We start from the raw sequence: 20,523 nt of genomic DNA, 5'->3' as shown, positions 1-20,523 counted from the left end.
CACAGGGTGGATGCCACTACCGAGAAGGCCCTCTGCCTGGTTCCCGGTAACTTGGCTTCTCGCAGTGAGGGAACCGCCAGAAGGCCCTCGGTGCTGGACCTCAGTGTCCGGGCAGAACGATGGGGGTGGAGATGCTCCTTCAGGTATACTGGACCGAGGCCGTTTAGGGCTTGAAAGGTCAGCACCAACACTTTGAATTGTGCTTGGAAACGTACTGGGAGCCAATGTAGATCTTTCTCAAGACTGGTTTTATGTTGTCTCGGAGGCCTCTCCCAATCACCAGTCTAGCTGCCACATTCTGGATTAGTTGTAGTTTCCAACATGGAAGATGGAGCAAGCTTGTTTTCTGCTGTTCCAGAAGGTAGGACCCAAACTGATGTATTAAAATGACAAGAAAGAAGATTCTATCTGTACGTTCAGAATAACTTTCCGACAGTGAGAGCCACTCAGCGGTGAAATTGACTACCTCAGAAGATGGCGGGACTCTCCTCCACTGGAGGTTTTTAAACAGAGTTTGGAGGGCCACCTGTCAGGGATTATCTAGCTGTGACACAGACACTGCAGGGGGTTGGACTAGATGACCCCCTGGGTCCTTTCCAACTCTACAATTCTATGAATCTATGACCATCCATAATAAAAATGGTTTTAAGTGTGATACAGGCAACTATTCACAGAGTAAGCTTTATAATAAATAGGTAAGATGGATGATGGAGAAATTTGCCTAGCAGAACTTGGGCAGAATTAATTTGAATACTTTTGCAAGAAGAAAGTACTGTGCGACTAAGGGAGACCTTCTGTAACCCCAACTTTGTTAAGAAGTTCATCGTTTCATTTACTGCTTTATTAGAATAGATTAAGAGACTTGTAATAACTAATAGTTCATACTTCAGTTCTCTTGACCACTGATGTGGATAATAAGGAAGAATCCCAAACTGTTCCTCTCCAGATGACTTCAGCTGGGCTGGTGCTGCTCTGACAATTGCTATTTCATTCACATAAGTGGGAGACAGTGGGAAGGGGTGGTCACAGGAGGCAGAGATTGCAAGGTGTGGTCCTGCAGATATCCTCCCACCGATGGGATTTGTACTAAAAACAGCTGGAAGGCTCCAGATTGGTCCGAAATAAGCAGTATTGTCAACCAGAACCAAAGCAGCCTTTTAAGTGCACTTGAGAAAAGGAATTATCATCCTCCCCTTGCTACCATGTGTGTTCCGTGTACAACAAATTGAAATGGTGGTTCCCCATTAAAGTGGGGATTAATTCACCCTGCTAAATTAAGAAGGCAAAAGCACACAGAAATTAGTAATTCACAAAAATTACCATCCTGTTTTATACATATCTATGCAAGGTCACTTGGGGGATACAGATGATCACATCTAAATAAAAAAATCAACCCAAAACCCCCAAAACAGGCTATAATCCCATAGAAACACAAAGTCCCCATAGAACTCAGTGGGTTTTGCCTCCGTATAAACATGCACAGGATTTCACTGCGAACCCTTTTGATTTGCAAAAATGTCAGCCCACAGCAAGTATTGTAGACAGCTTTGTGCAAACTTGGGTTTAATTTGTGTCCAGCAATCTTGCCAATTCCAACCCAATAATTCTTTGGATAACACAGACCACAGCCAGCTCAGATATTTGATCACAACTCCACAGCAAAGCAGCTGCAGGATGGGTTTTATAGAATCGCAGATTAAAAATCCAGGAACGTCCCTCTTTGACAAGCATGCAAATGATCAACTCCCAAATGGAACTTTAAAAGCTAATCAACTACAGTGTCTTTTTTAAAAAGAGAGGGGTTTTTTTTAGCTATCAAACAACCTATTTAACTACTGTACTGGAATTTTAAGAACGTTAGGAGAGTGTACGATGTTGAAAACCAGATATTTCCCAACCCTAATCACTGCCGAACCACTGCATTTCAAAGGACCTGTGTTCTCCTCCCATCAATTTTCAGTCCTGATCTGTGGCAATGTTTTGGTCTTAAAATGAAAAAGGAGAGCAAGGCTGTCCAGTGTCGACTGGCAATGCACCAGAGACATGTCTCCCTTTCATTGGTTGTCTCCTTCTTGCCCTTTTCTTTCAAGGAGCCTCTTTGCCACTTCATTCTGTTTGCTACCTATTCACTTGTATAGCATTCCTGTGGTGGCTCTTAATCAATCAGTTCCTGTCCCCCTGCAAGGGAGCAGCGGTTTAGTTACCGGTTCTCTATTTTGCAGCCAGAGCAATTATTCGTTAATGCTTTCAATGTTATTTGTTTAAAATAATGAAGTAAAACATACATTAATAAGCAACTGCTGTGCCTGAAAAGAGGAAAGCGGTAATTTAAGCCCATACTCATCCTACCTCACAAAGCAGGGTTAGAGAATGGTGCTGAGAACACCAAGGTCGCAGGTTCGATCCCCAAATGGGACAGCTGCTTATGCCTGCATTGCAGGGGGTTGGACTACATGATCCTCAGGGTCCCTTCAACTCTAAAATTCTGTAATTCAGGCAGCCTTGTAAATAAGCCTACACAAGCTAGTAGCCTGATTACCACTTGGGTGAGCAGCTCAGTTGGATGTAAAGTCCTTCAGCAACCTGCCACATTTCTGTGCTGTCCCTCATTCACCAGCCTGGCTGCACATTAAGTCGTGATCCCATGCACTCACCTAGAGGCAACTCTCACAGGCGAGGGCTTAAATATAACACTGAATTGAGGACTTGCTTCCGAGGAAACATTATTTAGGCAGTTGCCCGTGGGAGCTGGCATTGCCAAATTTCTCAAGGAGAATACACTGCTATGCTAAAGTGTTGGGCGGGTTCACCCGCCTTAATTCCACATCCTGCTGATTCAGCAGTCCTAAAGGGCTCTGTCGTGGAAGCAACCTTTATCACCGGGGTGCCAACTTGAATAACATATGGGGGGCAGGTAACCCCCGCCCCACATAACCAATCACATGATGCAGCACACACACACCATTTGAATGCCAATATTCATCAACTTTGTGGGGGCTGGGGCCCTGCAAATATTGTATTGGGGGACGCAAAGGGACCTTGGTCCCTAGGAGTTGGGTCCTCTGCTCCTCTGCCTGTCCCTTGCAGCTGGCAGTGAGCGGCATACTGCTTCTGAATGATGGGGAAGGGTCATAGCTCAGTGACAGCATGTCTCAGGGTCATTTTCTGACTGAGAATGCACCCTGCTTGAAACCCTGGTGCACCGCTGGCAGACAATATTGAGTCAGACGGTCTGACTCTGTATACAACAGCTTCCTTTACTCCTACTGAGCTCCCAACCTTAGCTATAGAATCTACCCAATAAGCTTTTGGGAGATCCATCTTAAAGCACCATTTTGCCTAGTGACTGTAGCCACATCCTAAGGGAGTGAATTCCTGTTCCTACTGCCAGCTGCATGGACAAATCCAACTCTGACAGGTTCAGCAGGAGAGTTTTACCTCTCTCTCTCTCTCTCTCTCTCTCTCTCTCTCTCTCTCTGTCCTGGGCACTTTCCCATGTAGGACAGCTACCCAGAAGCCTTTGCAACAAGGACTAAAGGAATGCTGCATACTGTCTCACTAGATCCAGAGCTCCAAAGAGTTCAAAGTTATTGCAGTTCCTTTGAATCCACGGGATAAGGAATCGAAGCAATCCCTTCGCTGAGGACAACTGATATAGGCTTGCAAGTTACACAGAAATCTTCCATGGACTAGACACTCAAAATAAGGGGATGAGGGTGGAAGATAAGAAATATAACTGCTTTTGTTGCAGGACCTATTTCAGCTCAAGCTAGCAACATACTTTGCCCCCTTGTTCTCCACCTCCCCCAACCTCATCGTATGGGCCAGAGGAAGATTTCTGTGCAGCTTCCACATGCTAGTTGCTCCAAAGAAAGCCTTTGCTCACAAAGGCACCCTTAAAATGCACCACCAGGTTTCCTTCCAACGCAAACAGGTTTCCCTCATGTGTGGCTCCTCCGGTGCATGGTGAGGTATTTTGCCTGGGTGAACTTCCTGCCGCAATCGGAGCATGCAAAGGCCCTCTTCCCAGTTGCCGGGCCAGGCTGGGGCGCAGAGGGAGGCTTCTTGCTCACGCCCGTCCCTCTGCCAACGGACTTAAACTCCGGCAGGGTCTTTGGGGGCTGAACGGGAAGAGGAGGGCCTTCCCCAGGGCTGGCTCCGCTTGGAAGGAGTCCAAATTTTGCCAGCTTCTCCTCGTGCGTCCTCAGGTGGGTCTGCATGATCTCCTCGTCCCGGAAGCGCTTCTCACACCTGGGGCAGGGGTAGGGCTTCTCCTTCACCTCGCGGGCTCTCTTGAGGGCCAGCGCCTTGGCGTCGCCCGCCTGCAGGAGGTGCTGCTCCCCGCGGTGGACCCTCTGGTGGCTCTTAAGGTGCTGCAGCTGGCTGCATGTCTTGCCGCACAGCAGGCAGCGGTAGGGGCGCTCGCCGGTGTGCATCCGGTTGTGGATGGTCAGGGTGGCCTGGTTGCGGAAGGTCTTCCCGCACTCCGCGCAGGCGTAGGGCCGCTCCCCGGTGTGCACCCGGAGGTGGCTGATGAGCGGCTGCTTCTGCGAGTAGCGCTTCCCGCACGTGGTGCACGAGAAGGGCTTCTCGCCCGTGTGGACGCGCTGGTGGCTCTCCACGTGGTGCTTCTGGCTGAAGCGCTTCCCGCACTGCTGGCAGGAGAAGGGCCGCTCCCCCACGTGCACTTTCATGTGGGCCACCAGGATCTGCTTGAGCCGGAAGCTGCGCCCGCACTCGGGGCAGGAGAAGGGCCGCTCGCTCGAGTGGGTCCCGTGGTGCTTGCGCAAGTCCTGCTTCTTGTTGAAGCTCTTTCCGCACTGGGCGCAGGTGTGGGGCTTCCTGGGGCCCAGGGTGGCCCCAAGCTGGCGCAAGAGCTGGAGCTTGGCCGTCAGGCACTTCCGCGCCTTGGGGCCGGCGTCGCCGGCCGCGGGGTCCTCCTTCTTGCGCAGGTGGGTCTTGATGTGCCGTTTCAGGTCCCCCCGTGAAGGGAAGCCCTTGGGGCACAGGTGGCACTTGAAGGGCCGCTCCCCGGTGTGTGTCCGGATGTGGATGACCATCGCCACGTTGCTCAGGAAGCTCTTGCCACACTCGGGGCACTCAGGGGGCTTTGTCTTCAGCGTCGACTTTGGGGGACCCTCGTCCTGTGCGCTCGCCGCTCGGGTCACCGGCTTCTCCATTCTGGATAGGTGGACCACCTTCTTCCTCTTGCGCCGCCGGACACGGACTGCCCCTCTGCCTTCGTCCTCGTCTTCCATCCTGATCCCATCTCCTGCGGGGAAGAAAGGGAAAGGGAGAGTCTTGCCATCACTGACTCGGGGAGAAACCCCACGTTCAGTCCCTGAGAAGAACTTCATTTGATCTTACGGGTCCTTGCCATGGGATCACATTCACCCAGTGTTATACCAGCTGCACTGGCTCCTGGTGGAGTACAGGATCAGGTTCAAGGTGCTGGTTTTAACCTTTAAAGCCCTATACCGCCTAGGACCCTCGTATCTACGAGACCGCCTCTCCTGGTATGTCCTATGGAGGACTTTACGGTCTTCAAACAAAAACATCTTGGAGGTCCCGGGCCACAGGGAGGTTAGGCTGGCCTCAACCAGAGCCAGGGCTTTTTCGGCCGTGGCCCCGAGCTGGTGGAACGCTCTGTCCCAAGAGATTAGGGCCCTGCGGGACTTGACATCTTTCCGCAAGACAGAGCTGTTCTGCCTGGCCTTTGGTCAAGGCACAGTCTGACCCCCTCCTTTGGTAATCCTCACAGAACTCTAGCCCAATGGTTGACATTAATTTGATTTTGAATTGATTTTAGAATGAATGGATTTTAGAGTGCTGTGTCACTTTTATTGTTGTTAACCGCTCTGAGCCCAGCTTCGGCTGGAGAGGGCGGGATATAAATAAATTATTATTATTATTATTATTATTATTATTATTATTATTATTATTATTACTTCCGCATTATGAAAAAAGCTTTAATAAAATCATGTTTTTAAAAAAGAATCGGCTACTGGAACAGAAAACGCCCTGGTGGCTTTCCCCACTGGAAGCGATAGCTCTGGAAAAAAACCTAAATATGAGAAGTAATTGGGCAACACATAGGGAGCTGTTAACTGAAGTACAACATCAGGTGAAATTGAAAGATTTTGAAGAGATAAGGGATTAACTGACTGGCTACAGTTTCACCATCTAAATGATATATTTAAGATAGATAGGTTTCAGCTATAAGACCTCAAGATTTGAAAAAGGCTTGTTAGAAAATATAAAATTACTGTCAAAAATGTACAGATTACTTTTGGAATGGCATACAAAAGATGAACAGGTTAAATCTGTAATGATACACTGGGCGAGGGGTTGGGGGCATAATATTCAGCTTTCAGACTGGGAAAGGTTATGGGAAATTGATTTGAAATTTTCGGCATGTTGTGGTGGCACCCGCCCTGCGGAGATAAGTGACTATTCAACCTTTAGAAGTAATCTGGAGGCAGCCCTGTGTATGTTTTTATTTACGCTGGAAGCCTCCCAGATGGGCAGGGTACAAATAAGTATATTACTATCATTATCGCTAGGATGACTAGACTTGTTTCTCCTCTCCCTGGGCCAGGAGCCATTTTGGCCTCCTTGCCTCTGGTCAGCTTGGCAGACCCCATTTTTCCTCTGTGAGGGGAAAAAAATTAAAATCCTCCCTCGGTGCCACAGCCTTCGTGGCTTCTCTCTGGCCTTCAGGTTATCTGTATCTCCCTCAGGGACTTAAGGGGTGAGGAATCTAAGGGGATCTGGGATCCTTCCTGTGGAGAAGTTTCTCCTCAGAATTGGCAGGGATGTGGGCAAAATGGGAGACATCGGAGCGGTCCTCTAGCTGAGGCGTTTTCCCGCCTTTTTCCCTTCCGGGGAGCGTTTCCACGGCAACAGCCTCCAGGAGGCCAAATAAATGTAGAATGCCTAATTCCCTCAGGAGATTTTTCCCCCCATGAGAATTTGAAGTTACTTAAAGCATATTCTTTAAGAGAATATGAAAAAAAGGCTTACAAATGGGTAAAAGCTTAATGGCAAGGATTTGCTGAACAAATAAATTTAAGTGGAATACAAAAAAGGGAGGTATGAGGAGGTCCGGGGAAATAAGCTTAAGGAAAATAAGAAACGGAAAATTAAGGTGTTTCTTAACTGTTTTTATTTTGTATTTTTCTTTTTCTTTTTTCTATTTTTATTGTAATAGGTTAAAAAAATCTTTAAAAATATCTTTTTAAAAAAAGAGAGAGAATTTGAAGTTACTTCATTTCATAAAAATTTATATACGCTGGATCGTAAGAAGGAAAAAAAGCCCCAAAGCTTTTTACACAAAAGGAAGGGTGGTAGCTGGAGGCATTTGGACACGAGTTTCGGTTCGAAATAATCCGAAATAGATGGAATTGCCTCGTGAGTCTGGGAGGAGTTTGGGGGTCTGCCTCCAGGATGGATCGGGATGAGTCTACTACGTGAAACTGCAGGATAACTTTGAGGTAAAAACACTGATCTTTGTACTTATGGTTATGTCCGTATCCCAAGTTTCCCTCAGGATGACAAACATGGCCGCCTCATGGCGAGGGCAGCCCTGCGAGGTAGGCCAGGAGGAGAGACGGGGACCGGCTCAATTCCAGCGCTAGGGAGCTGGAGGAGGGGATTTGAACCCGGGTCCCCATCCTGGTTCACATCCCGAGATGCTGCCGGTCAGAGTCTGTGTTATCTGTGAGGCCAGCGCCATGTAGGCCTGATCGCAACACCAGTAGGGACCAGTTATTGGGGGGGCAAGGAAAGGCCTCTTTGCAAGGACCCCCATGCCCCCCCAAAACCCCCCACTCACCCAGCCAGGGGCTCCGGGGTCTCTTCCATTTGGGGGTCTCCAGGGGCTCCTCCATGCAAGGCTCCTCTTCGCGCTCGATTTTGCAGATGATCTCGGGTTTGGCGGACGGGTGCCCTGTCGCGGGAGCAGAGGACAGCATCTTTATTTCCCCTTCATTTCTTTATGCAGATAAATTTTTATTAGTAATTATACATGTTATACATAAATACAAATAAACGTATACAAAATTCAATACTTAAGTTGCACAAAATCTAATCAATCCGTAAGTCAAGAATACATTCATTTTAGGCTCTGCCGAGCCTTGGACTTCCTTCTACTCCTTCGGTAATTATCAAATAAACTTTATACTCACGTATTTTATTTCTTTCACATACTAGCCATTTACTGTTAGAGTTGTTTCCAATCCCGCTAGTGTCATTTAAGATTTAATTCCAATATATGTCCAATACTTAACCCAATTGTCATGTAGTTTCTGTTCATCTTGGTCTCTTATTCTCACAGTTAATCTAGCGAGCTCGGCATAATTTGTTAATTTAATCTGCCAGTCGTATATATTGGGAGTCGTATATATTTCCCCTTCATTTCTTGCAAGGATATTGCATCCTTTTCTCCAGGTGGCGCACCTGGCCCCCCTTGCTCCCCACAACAAGAAGCCTGCAAGGTACGCCAGGCTGAGAGGTGGCAAATGGCCCAAGGCCGCCTGGCGAGCGTTGCGGCCGAGTCGTGCTTCGAACCCAGGTCTCCCAGGTCGCAGACCAACACTCTTTTTTTAAAAAAAATTTAGTTTTATTTGCATTTCCAAAAACAGAAACAGAGAGCATATTTAGCCCCCATCCCACTTACAACTTCATACCAAATACAGAATATCTGCATATACCATATGACTTCCCTTCCACACTTTTCCTGGTTCCTTTTGCTTTTCTACTACTCTGCATAATCCACATCCTTTTCATCATCCAATTTGTCATCTATTAAATACTCTATTTCAACTCTGCTGGATTTACACGAGACCTGCTAAGCTATGTCTTACACATGAATAAGACTGTGGTGTCTTTATTCTTTTAGAAGGGATTCAAGGGGTCTTACCAGGAAAATATTCGAACACAATGAGGACAAGCCAGATTGAATTGTGCATTGTCTTAAGAAACTCACACGAGTTTGCAACTAGTTTTCTGCTGTGTAAAGGGGAATGCACTCTGCTAAGTAAAGAAACTTGCTAACGCAAGTTAGGAAGGATATTAACAAACAATATATCCTCTCCTGCCACCCTGAACATTCCCACAAATCATACTAGCAACCTAGGGTTATAAATAAGAGCATCCCTCTAGCATTCCTTTCTAGGTACCAGGTTGCTTATCGGTTCTTGTATACCATGCCAGGATACCTACAGAAGGCTATCCAGCAGCCTCCTCCTGGATGGACTGTCAAGTGAGGGAACCAGCTGTATCCGCAACATCTGGGGACATGTTTAGGGGAAACCTTACCTGGGAGGCAAAGGTTAAAATCCCCACTCAGCCAAGAAGCTCACAGGGTGACCTAGGACCAGTCACTGCCTCTCAGCCTAACCTACCTCTCAGCATTATTGTGGAAATTAAAGGAGGAGGGGGAGAACGACATACGCCACCTTGAGCAACTTGGGAGGTAAAAAGCAGGATATAAATGCAATGAACTAAAATGGCAAATGGGGAGGGTTGCTGCTGTTGCAATCTGGTCCTGCATGCAGGCTTCCCACTCAGGCATCTGGCTCAGCCACCATGAGAATCTGATAGCAGACAAGATGTGCTCTCTTTGGCCTCATCTGGCAGCCATCTGATGCTCTTATGCAGGAACCAAGTTGGTGAAACGCTGGTCTAAAGTCAAACAAAAAGTTTCGGACTGGTGCTTGGTCTACAGTTTGCAGATTGCAAAATCTTACATCAGCCCCCACGTCAGTTCAACAAAGAGATCCTGTCCCCACAGCAAACCCTGCAAAGCCAGAATCATTTATCTGCTGTCTCCAGGCTCTCAGGAACATCAAAGGACACCCAAGCAGGGAATGAGAGAGATCCTTACCCAGTGAGGTGACCGCTTCATAGTTGTCCACCATCACGGCCCGGTAGAGGTCCTTCTGCCATTCTGCTAGCTCTGCCCACTCCGCCGAGGAGAAATAGACGGCCACGTCTTCAAACATCACCTGCGGCAACGAGAAAGGGAACCTGGGATGGAGTTCTGGACAGTTCCCGCTGCTAGTGGGTGTGATGGTGACAGCCCTCACAGGCCTCATCCTGCCTCGCAGGGGATTGGGCTGGATGACTCTTGGGGTCCCTTCCAAGTCTGCAATTCTATGATTCTAGCTCTTATGAATTGAGGGCTCTCTCTGTGTTTGCTGGGAAGGGCCAGTCAAGAGAGGAGCATGGTAGATGGATGGGCTGGAAAGAAGGAAAGGCATCCATAGACAAAACAGAGCCACAGAGTATGGCCGGAGGTGCACATTTTGACTGTGGGGGTTGGATGAAATGAGCCTTGGGATCCCTTCCAGCTCTACACATCTGTGAGCTGCTCCTATTAGGCAGCAGACCCTCCCTTGCAGCCTTACACCTTCTTTCCCAGAAAGCACTTGCAATTCAAACGTGTAACTGGTTAAGAGCTCAGAACTATTAACTCCACCCTAGAACAAAACATAGCTTGCAGTCAGCCTAAGCATCCAACTGCACAAGAAACCAAATCCTTAAAAACCTGATTCTCGGTTGTCAAGAAGTCCTGATGGTTTGATGGTTTCCATTGTTTTCCATTTGCTTATTTATTTGATTACTGCCCTCCATCTGAAATGTAAAGTATTGCACTTGGGCAAAAAAAATGAGAGGCACAAATACAAGATGGGTGACACCTGGCTTGAGAGCAGTACATGTGAAAAGGATCTAGGAGTCTTGGTTGACCACAAACTTGACATGAGCCAACAGTGTGACGCGGCAGCTAAAAAAGCCAATGCAATTCTGGGCTGCATCAATAGGAGTATAGCATCTAGATCAAGGGGAGTAATAGTGCCACTGTATTCTGCTCTGGTCAGACCTCACCTGGAGTACTGTGTCCAGTTCTGGGCACCACAATTCAAGAAGGACACTGACAAACTGGAACGTGTCCAGAGGAGGGCAACCAAAATGGTCAAAGGCCTGGAAACGATGCCTTATGAGGAACGGCTAAGGGAGCTGGGCATGTTTAGCCTGGAGAAGAGGAGGTCAAGGGGTGATATGATAGCCATGTTCAAATATATAAAAGGATGTCACATAGAGGAGGGAGAAAGGTTGTTTTCTGCTGCTCCAGAGAAGCGGACACGGAGCAATGGATCCAAACTACAAGAAAGAAGATTCCACCTAAACATTAGGAAGAACTTCCTGACAGTAAGAGCTGTTTGACAGTGGAATTTGCTGCCAAGGAGTGTGGTGGAGTCTCCTTTTTTGGAGGTCTTTAAGCAGAGGCTTGACAGCCATATCTCAGGAGTGCTCTGATGGTGTTTCCTGCTTGGCAGGGGGTTGGACTCGATGGCCCTTGTGGTCTCTTCCAACTCTATGATTCTATGAAGAGAACAGGTCAGTTCACAATACTAAAATACAAAATAAGGAATCCCCCTCCTAATTTGTTGTCAAATTATATATCCAATTGCCTTTCCATTTTTTAAAAAACCCTTCCTTTCAAATAGCAGAACTAAAGGATGGAGACATTGGCAATGCTTCATGAGGTGCCACGGATGATATTGGAAGCAGAATCCCAGTCAAGTATTTCTATCCTCCCACAGCTCCAGCAAAGGGTCCACGAAACCTTCTTCCATGTTTCCGACACTGATCTGATCAACAGTATACCTTCCAAATTTAAAGGTATTAGGTGCCACCAAGAGAGAAACTGCTTTACTTCAAGTCAGCAGAGGTGGAATATTATCTACCAAGGAAAGGATGGAGCTCTCTCCATAATCTCTACTCCAATCTCATGCGCGCACAAAACCTTCTGTAATTAAAGTCCTCCATTTTCTCCAGCGGACATATTACGGTCGACTTTTAAAAGCGGAGTTTGGTGCTACTTTAACCATTCAGGAAGGGCTTCCAGATTTATAGGCTCTCCCCGGGGGTATTACTGCTGCAATTGTTGAATATCCAGCAAACACTTCGACTGCAACCATTTATAAAAGGGGGGAGCTCTCCCACTCCCCTCCCGCCGGATATATGATCACATATTCTCAATAAGCTGTGCTTTTCGCCAGATGGCATAATTACCTAGTTCCCCATTCCAATTTAATTGCTCAGGGTGGCTTAGACGATTGTCAGGAGGTTGCAGGACTTTGTTTTAATCTATATCTGTCCCAGATTTTTATAGCTGGATGATGGGGTGTCATTGTCCCAGACTGCCTTTATTATTAGTCCAAGGCATTATTAGAAAAGACATAACGGCAATGCAAAATTTCTCTGTTCAAGCTGCAGTTAATAATAATAATAATAATAATAATTAAAAAAAAAACCACCTGTGTGCTATCTGGGTGTCAAAAGGCATTATATAACTGTTTCCATATGCAAACTCATTCTATTTGCATGATCGATAATGGCAATGCACTAGGGTGCTCAGATCTCCCAACCCACCAGTATTGTTCTAGAAGCCCCAATTCCTGTCTGCTTCCATATACCGTATTTTTCGCCCTATAGGACGCACCGTCCCATAAGACGCACCTAGTTTTTTTGGGGGGGAAATAAAGGGGAAAAAAATATTTCCCCCCCAGGCGCGGGTCTGGGGCAGCCCAAGCTTCCCCCGACCCCAGCCCCCAAAACAGGCAGCTCTCTGCAAGCCGTGGGAGCCCAGTGGTTGCTCCCGCTGCTTGAGGAGAGATCCGCGAAGCCTGGACGCGCTGAGATCAGCGCGCACAGGCTTCGGGATGCCGGCAACTCTCCCCAAGCAGCGGGAACGTTCCCGCTGCTTGGGGAGAGATCCGCGAAGCCTGGACGCGCTGAGATCAGCGCGCGCAGGCTTAGGGATGCCGGCAACTCTCCCCAAGCAGCGGGAACATTCCCGTTGCTTGGGGAGAGATCCGCGAAGCCTGGACGCGCTGAGATCAGCGTGCGCAGGCTTCGGGATGCCGGCAACTCTCCTCAAGCAGCGGGAACGTTCCCGCTGCTTGAGGAGAGGTCCGCGAAGCCTGGAGAGCGAGAGGGATCGGTGCGCAACTACCGCTCTCGCTCTCCAGGCTTCAGCGAAAGCCTGCATTCGCCCCATAGGACGCACCCACATTTCCCCTTCATTTTTGGAGGGGAAAAAGTGTGTCTTATAGGGCGAAAAATACGGTAGTCCTCCCCTATTGAACACTGATCCAGTCTGGTGTAGTAGTAAAGAGAGTGTCGGGCTGGGACCTGGGTTCAAATCCCCATTTAGCCATGAAGCTCACTGGGTGACCTTGGGCCAGCCACTCACACACAACCTAACCTACCTCTCAGCGTTGTTGTGGGGATATGTTGTAAAGCATATATGTTGTGGGTTCGAGCCCCAGGATGAGCAAGAGATTCTTGCACTGCAGGGGGTAGGACTAGATGACCACCGTGGTCCCTTCCAAGTCTGCTCTTCTAGGATTCTATAGGGAGGCGGAAGAACCATGTAAACTACCTTGAGCTCCTGGGAGGAAAAGGTGAGATATAAATGCAAAGGCTGGCGTAACACATGAGGATGCAGAATGGTGCCTCAAGCAAGTGAAGGGAGGGGGTGTATTTATATAAGGATTCCCATGGGGGGTGGGGACGATGACAAAACCTGCACATCCCTGCAGCAACCATCACACCAGAGACAATATTCTTGCCCTGGTCTCCTACTTTCCTATCTGCAAGGTGGTTTATTTTTTAAAATATATATTTTTTTAAAAATAAATTTATTATATTTTATTTAATATAATTATTACAAAATACTGCAAATACATACATTTTCCAGATAAGCACACATACATAAAAAGAACAAAAAAGAAAAAAGGGAGAAAAGAAAAAATAAGAAGAAAAACTGGAAGAATTTCTTCCAAATTTATTCTACAAATATCTCAATAATAAAATTTCATTGATTGACTTCCATCGCTTACACTGCACTCCCTATATACATTTTAAGCAAATCTGTATCTGTTATTCCCTATTTTTCCCTATACAATCTCATACATATATTCTAATCAAACAAAGTGGAAAAGAAAATTTTATGGACAAAATAAATATATATTTTTTTAATGTGGAAGAGAACATAAAAAATCCCCTCTCGGAATCGGTAGAACTATGGAAGCCACGGTGCTCTTGCGCTTGAACTCTGCTTGCTCACTTCCACAGGCATCTCATCTTGTGTTCTTGAAATACTAGAACTCAACAAGGCCATCCAAGGGAGCGTCAGGACAGAAAAGGAAAGAGGGCTTCTCCATGCACCTGCCTGGGGCCAGGTAGCAATGCTAGTTGTGGGAAACCACAGGGGGACAGACGGCTCTTGTCCTCCGGTCCTACTGGGCCTTCTGTTTGGCCGCTGCAAGAACAGGATGCTGGACTAGAGATGTGCGACTGGCCTCATACAGCAGAAGAAGAAGAGGAAGAAGAGTTTGGATTTCATATCCTGCTTTATCACTACCCTAAGGAGTCTCAAAGCGGCTAACAATCTCCTTTCCCTTCCTCCCCCACAACAAACACTCTGTGAGGTGAGTGGGGCTGAGAAACTTCAAAGAAGTGTGACTAGCCCAAGGTCACCCAGCAGCTGCATGTGGAGGAGCGGAGACGCGAACCCGGTTCACCAGATTACGAGACTACGGCTCTTAACCCCTACACCACACTGGCTCACCTGTGTTGAATTCTGGTGCTGGAGGAGACTCTTGAGAGTCCCATGGACTGCAAGAAGATCAAACCTCTCCATTCTGAAGGAAATCAGCCCTGAGTGCTCACTGGAAGGAGAGATCCTGAAGCTGAGGCTCCAATACTTTGGCCACCTCATGAGAAGAGTAGACTCCCTGGAAAAGACCCTGATGTTGGGAAAGATGGAGGGCACAAGGAGAAGGGGACGACAGAGGACGAGATGGTGGGACAGTGTTCTCAAAGCTACCAGCATGAGTTTGACCAAACTGCGGGAGGCAGTGGAAGACAGAAGTGCCTGGAATGCTCTGGTCCAGGGGTCACGAAGAGGCGGACACGACTAAACAACAACATGTTCTCATGTAAATGAGACCCTCCCTGCCTGAGACCCTGGAGAGCTGCTGCCAGTCAGGGAACACTGTGCTAGATGGTTCTATAGTCTGATGAGACACAGCTTCCTGTGTTACTCAACAGCTTGCCGCCTTCCTCCAATCAGCTGCTTCCATTTTAGGGGCAGAGGATCCACTCAAAGCAACAACAGCACTGGTGAAGATGGGGAAGTGTGCCTCTTTCCCACAGCTTGAGGGGCCAGCGCTCATCTAGAATGAAGTTGCCCGGTCATCGGGGGCAGGTGCTGAATGGCATCTCTCTCATCAGGGACCCCACACCGAAACGCAACCCGCCTCAGGGCAGCGTGTGATCTGAACCGCAGATTGTGGGTTTGCTTGGGCAAAGTCTTAGATGCACTTTCTTACATTGGTCTGAGCAGCAGCTGGGTAGGCTAGGAAGGTGCCTCAAAAATTAAGAAGGGCTTCCTGCTTCAGGATCACCCACTGAAGTTTGTGTGTTTGTTTTTATTTTATTTTTAATGTATTTTTATTAAAGATTTTATTGATTCACAAAAGTATGTGCAATGTCTCTCTCTCGTATTTTTCCCCCCGTGTAACTTTTTTTTTTACAAATCGGTTTCATTTGTTGAGACATTAGGAAGAAAAGGGGTAAAGGGTGGGGAGATGAGTGGGGGTGGGGTCAGGTAGTGATGTTTCTATTATACGTATACTAGGCTGTGGTTATTCATTTGTGGTTGGCTGTGGTGGTCTTTGTTTTCATGTGTGAGTGGGGTGGGTGGGTGTCTTGGATCAGGTTCGCCATATTGATTCGTATGGTGTGTTTGCTTTTATAAATGTTTTTATTACATTTTTTGAAAGAACAATTAACAATCTCAGCAAAACATAACATGAAGGTCAAGAACGGTCCCAGTGAGTTCCAGGGGAGCATTTAGGTACATAGCACAGTAGACTGTAACATTTTCACTCTCGTAAGTCTCTCCAAAGATGTCACAGAATCATTGAATTGTAGAGTTCGAAGGGACCCCAGGGGTCATCTAGTCCAACCCTCTGCAAATCAGAAATCACAGCTAAGGAATCCACAACAGATGGTAACCTAACCTATGTTTCAAAACCTTCAATGAAGTCCGTTCCACTGTTGAACAGCTCTTGTTGTCAGAAAGTTATTCCTGATATATTAGTTGGACTCTCTTTTCTTGTAACTGAAAGGCATTGGTTGGAGTTCTAACCTCCTGAGCAGGAGAAAACAAGCTTGTTCCCTCTGCCATGGGACAGCCCTTCAGATATTTAAAGATGCCTACCATCATGTCTCATAAGGCTTGGTTTCAATCATCTTTGAGATGCTTTATCATCTTACTAACATAGCGATATGATAATAATGTTCTTATTTCTTATCTTACCTTCTGTTCTCCAGTACCTCTAATGTGACCCACATTAACATTTTTGTTCAGGCCTAAACTCTGTTCTCAGGGATGCGGGTGACGCTGTGGATTAAACCACAGAGCCTAGGACTTGCTGATCAGAAAGTTGGCGGTTTGAATCCCCGTGACGGGGTGAGCTCCCGTTGCTCGGTCCCTGTTTCTGCCAACCTAGCAGTTCGAAGGCACACCAGTGCAAGTAGATAAATAGGTACCACTGTGGCAGGAAGGTAAACGGTGTTTCTGTGCGCTGCTCTGGTTCACCAGAAGCGGCTTAGTCATGCTGCCCACATGACCCGGAAGCTGTCTGTGGACAAACGCCAGCTCCCTTGGCCAATAAAGCGAGATGAGCGCCACAACCCCAGAGTTGGTCACGACTGGACCTAATGGTCAGGGGTCCCTTTACCCTTTACCTTTAACTCTGCTCTCACTTCTTCATTACCCGTTTCCTTACTGGCATTTAAAATGGCTACATTGCTCAAGCATAGGTAAACCCTCCGTCAAAGAAAACTCTCTTGGGAGCCAAAGGGAAGGAACATGGTGCTCTCCCACCTGGTGTCAGGCTGCCATGGCAAGCCAGTCGTCCTCAGCCAGACTAACTCAACATCAGATCTGCTCTTGATATATGGATAATTATTATGTATGTATATCATCACTGTCCCCAACCATCCTGTAGCAGCGAGTTCCAAGGGGCAAATGTGCAAGATGCTCGACATCAGCTTGCCACTCCCCATTTTTCACCATCCTCTCTGTTACATCTTTCTCCCCATCCCAGCACACAAATAAATAATATTTTGGCCAACTTTCTACCTTTAAACACACCTGATGAAACTTTTTTATTCTTCCAGGCCCATGCAGGCAATTAAGAATACGTATCATCGTAATAGTTAACTGATGCCTGATTTTCACTATTATACCGTTTCTTTGCACGTACTACTGTGAACCACTTTGATTTTATTTTAATGAAATAGCAGCATACAACTATTTTAATAAATAAACAAACCTACTGCCCTCCAGATGCTTTGGACTACAACTCCCATCAGCCCCCAGCCAGCACAGGCGGCGCCCCCCCATCAGCTACCAGGGATCAGCAAACTTTTTCAGCAGGGGGCCTGTCCACTATCCCTCAGACCTTGTGGGGATAAAATAATAATAATAATAAAATCCTTCCTGTAGCACCTTAAAGACCAACTAAGTTAGTTCTTGGTATGAGCTTTCGTGTGCATGCACACTTCTTCAGATACACTGAAACAGAAGTTGCCAGATCCTTCTATATAGTGAGAATGTGGGGAGGGGTATTACTCAGAAGGGGGGTGGGAATGGGAGATTGGCAGATAGCTGAGATGAGCCTGTTGACGACTCTTAACGACTGCAATAGGTCTTACAGGAAAAGGCAAGGGGTGAGAAGGTGAAAAATGGCTTAGTCATGTATAATGAGATAAGAATCCAATGTCTTTGTTCAAACCAGGTCTCTCCATGGTTTTAAGTTTGGTAATGAGTTGCAATTCAGCAGCTTCTCTTTCCAGTCTATTTCTGAAATTCCTTTGTAGTAAAACAGCTACTTTGAGATCTTGTATAGGATGTTCTGGGAGATTGAAGTGTTCTCCCTTGTGGGGGGCAATGAACAAATTCCTGTGCCCCACAAATAACCCAGAGGTGCATTTTAAATAAAAGGGCACATTCTATTCATGTAAAAACACGCTGATTCCCGGACCGTCTGCGGTCTGGATTTAGAAGGCGATTGGGCCGGATCCGGCCCCCGGGCCTTAGTTTGCCTACCCATGAGCAGGGGCATCATGTGGGCAGGGGCTGATGGGATTTGTAGTCCAAAACATCTGGAGAAGGAAAGCACCAGGCTAATAGAAAGCTAGACCAACCCATTCCAGAAGCCAGACATGTCTTTGGGGGCGAGCTATCCATCATATTCCAGCCCTGATTTAAACCGCAGCTGGTCCCCCAAAATACCCTCCTCGCTGCCCTCCTGAATAGTCTCACTGAAAATGCGGGATCCCAAAGATCCCTCGCCTCCCTCTGGACCCACCTTCGCGGAGCAGGTGTGTGGACGGGGGGGCGGGGAATAACCTACCATTCCCAGTTCATCAAAAAGACGACTCCCCATTAAAAGCCTCTCTTTATTGCTATTCAGTGGGTTGTTATCTCGTTGAGCTTTAGGGTTGGGGGCGCAGAGGGACCCTTTCCTGCCTCCCAAGCCCACGGGGAAAGAGGGGGGCACTCTGCACGTGCTCAGAGGCGCCCTCGCTGCAGCGCCAGGGCTCTGATCCGTTCCAAGCGGGTGGAGTTTGAGACTCTTCTCTCTCCCCGCAGAAAGGGGAGAGTAAAGGCGAGCGCCGCCCCCTCCCCGGGAAAGACATCTCCAGCTGTGGCTGCTGCTGCAAGGCCTGGCATCTGCCCCCTTACCTGTGCATGAGCCCCCGAGGCCATGGCGGGGCGCAGGACAAAGGCAGAATGCAGATTGCAGCAGCAGGAGGCGCCCCGGACGCCTCCGCCGCGGCTGCTTCTTGCTAGGCGGATTAAAGGCGCCCCGGACGCCTGTCCAGACCAGAGCAGGCGATGCGGGATGCTGCAATCTCCAGGAGGAGGAGGAGGAGGAGGAGGAGGAAGAGCAGTTCTCGGCCTTCCAGCCTCGCCTCCCGGAGCATCCTGGGAAATGGAGTCCGGCCTGGGGAGCGGGTCCTGGGAAAAGGCAACGCTGAGAAAGCGTGGTCTCTTCTTTTCTGGAAGGGGTTTGTCAGAGGCTCTCAGTCCCTTTCCTCTCCCATTGCAGCAGCTGTGAAAGGACTCGGGACATCGGAGTCAGGAAGCTGCTTAACACTAAGTCTGGCTCCAGCAAGGTCCACCAAGCTCACTACTGCCTGCACCATAGCTGTCAACTTTCAGATTTGAAAATAAGGGATCAGCAGCCTCACCTGTCCTGGGGACAGTCTACGGGATATCTAACAATACGGGATAGCAGCGGGAAACGGCACTGGAATAAGGGAATTTCCCACAAAAAAAGGGAAGGTTGACAGCTATGGCCTGCACAGGCAGGCAGCAGCAGTGGCTCTCCAGGGTTTCAGGCAGGAAGCCTCTCCCAGATCTACCTGGGATTAAAACCTGGGACTTTCTGGGTGTCAAGCAGCTGCGGCCCTGTGCATCTAGGAAGCTGCCTTGTTTAATTTATAAATTTATTGCATTTATATGCCAGCTTTTCCTCCAGGGAGCTCAAGGCAGCATGTATATGGTTTCCCCTCCTCATTTAATCCTCACAGCTACCCTGTGAGGTAAGGTTAGGTTGAGAAGAAACGACTGGCAGTGAGCTTCAGGCCCGACTGCGCATTTGATCCCTGGTCTCCCAGGTCCTAGTCCGACACTCTAGCCACTGCACAACATTGCCTCTTATACCAAGTCAGACCACTGGCCCATCAAGCTCAGTATTGACTACACTGGCTGGCAGCGGCTGTCCAGGATTTCAGGCAGAGGGGTCTCCTTGACCTAGGTGGAGATGCCATCGGGTCTTGAACCAGGGACCTTCTGCCATGCTCCTTAGGGTGCATGTTTTCTTGAAGGCATTACTCCCAGTTTACGGCTGCTGTGAATGGGCAGCGGGTTTATCTCAAGGTTTCCTCTGAGTTAGGGTATGTGTGTCACACCTTTTACAACAGCCTTCCAGATATTTGAGACTCTGACCCATCAGCCCCAGCTAGCATGGATTTGGGGTTCCACAGGATTCAATTTGCTCCCCCATACTGAGTTAACTTCTGCACAAAAGCTCTGAGTTTGGGAGCATGTTGTCATCAGCATGCAGATGATGCGCAACTCTGCTTCTCCAGCACAGCTCCAGCAGGTGTGGCGCTGGATCGGTGCCTGGCCTCTGTAATTGACTGGATGAGGGCCAGTAAACTGAACCTCAAGCCGGATAAGGCTGAGACGCTCTTCCTGGGAAGGTGCTTAGCCCAGATGAGCGGAATACATCTTGTTCTGGATGATGGGATTACTCTCCGCTGGAAGGAGGAGCAAGTGAGCAGGCTGGGGGTATTCTTGGGTCCAACATTGTCATTGCAGCGCAAGTTGCACCACAGAACTCGAGAAGTGCCAGCTGGATCAGGCCA

At 48.0% G+C, this 20,523-nt stretch overlaps 1 protein-coding gene across 1 annotated transcript; it reads right to left on the bottom strand.

Moving 5' to 3' along the window:
* Positions 1-819: 819 nt before the first annotated feature.
* LOC308569612 (uncharacterized protein) lies at positions 820-19,039 on the bottom strand. The gene is made up of 4 exons (XM_081163747.1): positions 18,833-19,039; positions 9,887-10,007; positions 7,835-7,948; positions 820-5,272 (listed from the first exon to the last, which is right to left on the bottom strand). The coding sequence occupies exons 1-4, from the start codon at positions 18,854-18,856 to the stop codon at positions 3,942-3,944; spliced, it is 1,590 nt and encodes a 529-aa protein (XP_081019873.1). The 5' UTR covers positions 18,857-19,039; the 3' UTR covers positions 820-3,941.
* Between the last annotated feature and the right edge of the window lie 1,484 nt (positions 19,040-20,523).

This window comes from Podarcis bocagei, assembly GCF_964188305.1.
Source record: "Podarcis bocagei genome assembly, chromosome: 12".
Classification (NCBI taxonomy): Eukaryota; Metazoa; Chordata; class Lepidosauria; order Squamata; family Lacertidae; genus Podarcis; species Podarcis bocagei.
Note: the sequence above shows the minus strand (reverse complement) of the source record. Positions and strands in the feature narration are given on the sequence as shown.

Coding starts and splice junctions, on each gene's coding strand:
- LOC308569612 (XM_081163747.1), bottom strand. CDS start 18,856: ATGGCCTCGGGGGCTCATGCACAG. Junction 10,008..18,832: donor CCTCGGGGGCTCATGCACAG/GTAAGGGGGCAG, acceptor TCGTTGCCGCAG/GTGATGTTTGAAGACGTGGC. Junction 7,949..9,886: donor TGAAGCGGTCACCTCACTGG/GTAAGGATCTCT, acceptor CTCCCGCGACAG/GGCACCCGTCCGCCAAACCC.